Genomic DNA, 6,000 nt, shown 5'->3' with positions numbered 1-6,000 from the left:
GGGTGTCCCAGCTCCCTGTGCCCCGGGAGCTCTGGGCACGCCGGGCTGGGAGGCTGGCAATGAGCCGGCTCTCCTCCAGCAGGGCCATGGACAGGACCCTCGCTGTGCCCTCGGGATGCCATCCCAGCTGTGAGCTGCCTTCCAGGGGACACTGGGGCCGGGAGTGTCCTTGGCCAGCAGTGGGGCTGAGACTCTGAGAAAGGCTGAGCCACTTTGCTCTGCTGTGGGTCCCTCTGCTCTCAGCTGTGCCAGGCTGATTTTCAGGGGAACACAGTGACTGCCCCCGATCTCAGGAGGGGCAGCTGGGGACAGATGGAGCGACAGAGCAGCTTCCCTCACCCTTCTCTGAGTTACAGCCAATGCTCTTGCCTTGCACAGCTCTCTGCTCTCCCTGGGCACGGCAGGAAACCCTCTCAAAGTGCCTTTGGCCGTCACCGTTCCTTAGCCCTGGCACAGGAGATGCTGCCCAGCTCCTCTGCCTCAGGAGCACTTTGGGCTGATGGAGTCCAGCCCCAGGACCGGCCCCTGTCCCCATTCCCATGTCCCCGCTGAAGCAGAGCAGAGCTGACTCCTCGCTGTCCATGGGCGCAGCCCCTGCTCGTCACAGCAACGGGGCCAGATCCCAGCAGAGCTCCAGGCACGGGGCTGAGGGAAGGGCTCTGAGAAAAGGAAAACTGGGGGGCAGGGCCAGGAGAAAGGGCTTGGACATTGCTCAGCAAAGTCTCCCCTGACTCCTCACTGTCTCGTCCTTCAACAGCACTCCATGGCCAGAGGCTCAAAATGTGCAACAGCAGCTCCATCAGCCCCTTCCTCCTGCTGGCATTGGCAGACACGCGGCAGCTGCAGCTCCTGCACTTCTGCCTCTTCCTGGGCATCTCCCTGGCTGCCCTCCTGGGCAGCGGCCTCATCATCAGCGCCGGAGCCTGCGGCCAGCACCTGCACAGCCCCATGTTCTTCTTCCTGCTCAGCCTGGCCCTCACCGACCTGGGCTCCATCTGCACCACTGTCCCCAAGGCCATGCACAATTCCCTCTGGGGCACCAGCCACATCTCCTACTCAGCATGTGCTGCTCACGTGTTTTTCTTTCTCTTCTTCCTCTCAGCAGAGGATTTCCTCCTCACCATCATGTGCTACGAGCGCTACGTGTCCATCTGCAAAGCCCTGCACTACGGGACCCTCCTGGGCAGCAGAGCTTGTGCCCACATGGCAGCAGCTGCCTGGGCCAGTGCCTTTCTCTACGCTCTCCTGCACACGGCCAATACATTTTCCCTGCCCCTGGGCCAGGGCAATGCCCTGGGTCAGTTCTTCTGTGAAATCCCACACATCCTCAAGCTCTCCTGCTCCAAATCCCACCTCAGGGAACTTGGGCTCATCACTGTCAGTGCCTGTTTGGTGTTTGGCTGTTTTGTGTTCATTGTTTTCTCCTATGTGCAGTTCTTCAGGGCTGTGCTGAGGATCCCCTCTGAGCAGGGCCGGCACAAAGCCTTTTCCACGTGCCTCCCTCACCTGGCCGTGCTCTCTCTGTTCCTCAGCACTGTTATGTTTGCCCACCTGAAGCCCCCCTCCATCTCCTCCCATCCCTGGATGTGGCAGTGTCAGTTCTGTACTCGGTGGTGCCTCCAGCCCTGAACCCCCTCATCTACAGCCTGAGGAACCAGGAGCTCAGGGATGCCCTGAGGAAAGTGAGGACTGGATACTTTTCACAAGTTAAAATCTTTCTATTTCCTTCTGCCATGCGAGGAAAATGATGACTAGGATGCTTCTCAGAAGCAATAAACTCTCTCTTTTCTGCTCCAGAACCTTCAGAATGTAACTCTTTACAATCTTGGCCTCTTTTTCCTCTTTGTCCATATTTTCATTGGTGCTTTTTCTTATTCTTTTTCTGGTGTTATTCTGCTTTTTATAAAGTACTGTAGTACTACTCCTAGCATTTCTGCATGAACATCTACCTTTCTTTTGAAACACAAAGACTTTCAGGAGGCTTCTTCCCTGTGCATTTGAATCAAAACAAGGGGCTGTCCTGACCTTTGTGTCCAAGGTTTGTTCCTCAGCCCTTCTCTGGCTCTGCAGGGGCAGTGCCTGTGGGCAGAGCTGGAGGGAAGAGACTCCCAGCACAGCAGCACGGCCAGGGACAATGGCCCAGCCTCTTCCCACCTCTGCTCTTCCCAGCTCCACACTCCCTTTCCCAGCCCTTCTGAGGGTGCAAGGCCGGAGTGCTCGGGCAGCTCGGTCACTGTCCTGCTGCGTGTCCGTGCTGTGAGCACAGGCAGGGACAGGCCACGGGCACTGCTGGGACACAGCCGGGCTCCAGCACAGCAGCTCCATCAGCAAAGGGCATCTCCTGGGGGCAGGGCAGGAAGGCTTTGCTCTCCTCCAGAGCTGCTGTCAGGAATGTGCCCCAGGAATGCCCTGGCAAAGCAAACCCCAGTGCCCAGGGGCAGGGGGGAGTGTGCAGGGGGGGCAGGCAGCAGTGTCCTGGCACTGCCAGAGCTCCTGGGATGGACCTGAGGGAGCAGCAGAGCAGGGCCTGGGCTGTGCCTTTGTTCCGGGCACAGCCTGGGAAGGTGCCCAGGGCAAGTGTCCCACACCAGCCCCTGCCACCAGCAATCCCAGCACTGGCCTCTGCCCTCCCCTGCAGGAGGTTGTTTGTCCCTGCACGGAGGGACACCAAGTGACCAGGCCAGCAGTCCGTGTTTGCTGTGTCCTGAGGAGCCTTCAGCAGTGCATCGAGTGGGTGTGGGGAGATGAACCCGAGTGAGCACAAACACCATCAGCAGCACTCGGGGCTGGCACAATTCCAGGGGCACAAACTGTGCCCTGAGGCCACTTCACTCCCAGAGTAATGTCCTCTGGGAAAGCACCTGTTATAAACATATAGTATTGGCTTCTCGCAAAGTATTAAAGTAGATATTATATAATGTTAGAAATGCTTTTTGCTGTGTGGATGTAGTTTTCTCTCGTTTTAGCAAGAATGTTAGCAAGTGTGAGCAAGTAAGATAACCTCCAAGGGAGCAGAGGATGAGGCCCAAGGAGCTGCTAATCAACACTTTGTCCAGAGAACAAAAGGGCCCAAAAGCTGCTCCGCCCGGAGAACGGGCAGCCAGGAGGGTCCGAGAGCTGCTATCACCGCTCTGCCCGGGGGGCAAAGAGGCCCAAAGCTGCAATCAGCCCTGACTGTCTGGAGAATTAAGAGATCCACCCCACCATCGACTCTTACCTAGCGGGCCCAACCCCAAGAATCAAAAGAAATAAAACCACAAGGCAGAAGACTACGCATGCTCTAAAAAGGCGGACCCAAGGAGTGGCCATGCAGATCAATTCCTGGAAAAGTTTTAATATGAATACAGAACAGACAGTAAAAATGGTATAAAAGAGACTCACCTCGGGCATCAGGTGTGCTCTTGGCAGAGCGCCAAGGCACCCGGCCGTTATCCCTTTGCTTTATTTTACGTGTCTCTTATTGTCTTTATATTAAACTCTTTAAATTCTAACAGGAGAGTGAACCTCGCTTTTCACAGCACCTGAATTCTTTGCTGGGCTGTGCTGAGAACTGCATGGAGACAAACGTCCAGGGCAGGGAGGCTCCAGGGAAAGTGCTCAGGACAGCCAAGGGCTGCACAGAGAGACACCGGAGTGGTGGGTCTGTGGGGAGAAATCACAGCTGCCTCCCTTGGGAATCGCCCCCAGGACCTGGACAGGCCTGTGCTGTGTTCTGGGCACTGACCTGGAACCGAGGGATGTGGAAAAGGCCTCTGGTGTCAGGGATGTTGGGAAGGCTGGGCAGGCACTGGCATTTGTCCCTCAGGGATTCCATGAGGGTCCTGCCAAGATGAGCTCTGCTCCTCCTTGGAGCCCTTCATGGGCACAGAGGGCTGAGAGACCTTTCCAGGACAGGCTCAGGCCAAGGAGCCCTTGAGTCTCTCAGCCCCCCGTCGGTGCCTGCTGGAATTCAATCCCCCTCCCCATCCCGCAGCAGCCCCGCATTTCCCTCCTCCAGCCTTGCTCTCCAGCACAGCCACGGGGGCTCTTCGGGCTCTCGGCTTTTCCTGCAGCCACCGAGGCCAGCTGAGCTCTGCCTTCCCCACACTCAGCCCTGCCCAGCGCAGGCAATGCCCAGAAATTCCCTGTGTGTCCCTGGCCTCGCTGTCAGCCCCGGCAGCGGCTCCGTGGCCCCTCTGTGCCCCGCTGCCCCAGCCATGGTGCCCCAGCCCCTGTGCAGGCCCAGCCCAGGACAGGAGCGCTGCGGGTGGGAACGGCCCCTGGGCCCTGCTGCCCACAGCAGCCTTGGGGCTCTGCGCTGTTGAGCTTTGGACGGGGTACCCTTCCTTCCCGGACCAGGGTGAGAGAGCAGAGGAGGCTGCTGTTCTGCTGAGTTCTGTATTTCATAGTCTCACAGCTTTCTTGAAGGCAGAGTTCAAAGGGGGTTACATGATAAAGGCAAGCAGCAACAGCAACAACAGGCAAAACAGCTTCTTCTTCTTCTTCTATATGCTCTATATGCTCTATATGCTCTATATGCTCTAGACTCTATATTTTTTCTTACAGAAGTGTGGATTAGATTTGTTAATTGGCCAATAAGATTAACACACGATTCTAGTTTTCCTTTTCTTAACCTATCCTGGTCTAATTCTAACAGTCGTAAGCCTCACACCAGTGTTACACAGGTATTACACAGATTTGTGGATGCAGTTTCTATCAACTCTTATTGTTTATTTGAACGCTCTATCTAAAAAATGTGAACAGTGTCATTCTATCCATATTTTGTCTAAAGTAAAGAATTCTGTGAAAAGGTAACCCTGCTGCAGTAAGAACTGTGTTTAAGGTCTCTGCTGCAGCTTTTCAATGTTTAAGGCACTTAGCATATATTTCTACTAAAGGTTAAAAAATCTGTATTTCTATTTCACTTTGGTGTGACTTCATGTATCTCAGCTTGTCCAAAGGTTTTAATTCAACCCCTGTGCTTTGGCTTCCCTCTGGGCCTGAGTCCAGAGGAGCTTTCACTTCAACAAAACAGAACACTTACAGGAAAAGTAAATGGAGTGGGAACTCATGAGAGATTGAATTTTCTCTGATTCAACTCCAGGATTGATGCCATAGACTTCTGAGTGGAAGAATAATTAATTCATTCTCCTTAAGACAATAAATCAAGAGAATAAATTAGACTTTTGTATCAGGTATGAGTGAAGAGATTGCATCCAACATAAGTTTTTCCTGTAGGATTTTTTTTTTTTTTTTTATTTTCTCAGGAGATTGTATCAAGGCAGAAGAATTAAATTCAAGATATTTGTAGCAAAGAGATCTCTGCTGAACTGATTGTTCCAAATAAACATATCCCTTACCCCATATTTCCATGACTGGAAATTTTTCTAATTTTGGACTCTAGTATATTGTACTGTATGTGTATTCAGAATACTTTGCAACAGTTAAATTTGCTTAAATTTCATTTCAGACATTTACTTAATTTTAAGAATTTGCCTCATTTCAGCCATCTTTTAAAAAGTATTTTCACACTTTTATTTTTTTTGTCTGTTACCTTTTCAGTGAGGAGGATCATCATTTGGGTTTTCTCTTGGTACCTCACTAATGCACTCTGAGAGCCATGTTCTGTGTTATTAATGTAGTAGTGATCCGGGGTTCATGGATGGCTACTGCAGGAAACTTGATGGCCAGTAGTGAAAACAGCAAAAATAATGATGAGAGGAGCCACAGACGTTCTGCTGTCTGAGAACTGTGAACTGCCAAAATCAAAAAGGTCAGTGCTCTTCTGGTTCAGAATGCCCTTCAGTTGGAGCTGGAACATACTTTGGGCTAAGAGCCTGAGCACAAGAGGCTGTAGCACCTATTTGGTTCAGCAGTTCCCTATTGCCCTACTCCATACTCCACTGCATTCCAGCATGTGATTTGCTGAGCTGTAGACTGTCCCTGAGTGGTGTGATTGCCTGGAATGCTTGAAAATTTGGCTTCACATTCCTCAGTTTCTTTTCAGCATTTTCTCTGTTG

The 6,000-nt window shown here is 52.4% G+C and overlaps 1 protein-coding gene across 1 annotated transcript in view; it reads left to right on the top strand.

Annotated features, from left to right (window-relative positions):
• Window positions 1-899: 899 nt before the first annotated feature.
• Window positions 900-6,000, top strand: part of LOC309585796 (olfactory receptor 14J1-like) — a gene marked incomplete at both ends in the record, with an annotated part of 34,683 nt that continues 29,582 nt past the window's right edge. The window contains one exon of the mRNA XM_082303651.1: window positions 900-1,541. Coding sequence (XP_082159777.1) covers window positions 900-1,541 — 642 coding nt within the window. The remainder of the gene's footprint in view (window positions 1,542-6,000) is intronic.

This window comes from Coloeus monedula (assembly GCF_965178545.1).
Source record: "Coloeus monedula genome assembly, contig: HAP1_SCAFFOLD_401, whole genome shotgun sequence".
NCBI lineage: Eukaryota > Metazoa > Chordata > Aves > Passeriformes > Corvidae > Coloeus > Coloeus monedula.
The sequence above is the reverse complement of the archived record's forward strand: the minus strand, read 5'-3'. Positions and strand labels throughout refer to the sequence as shown.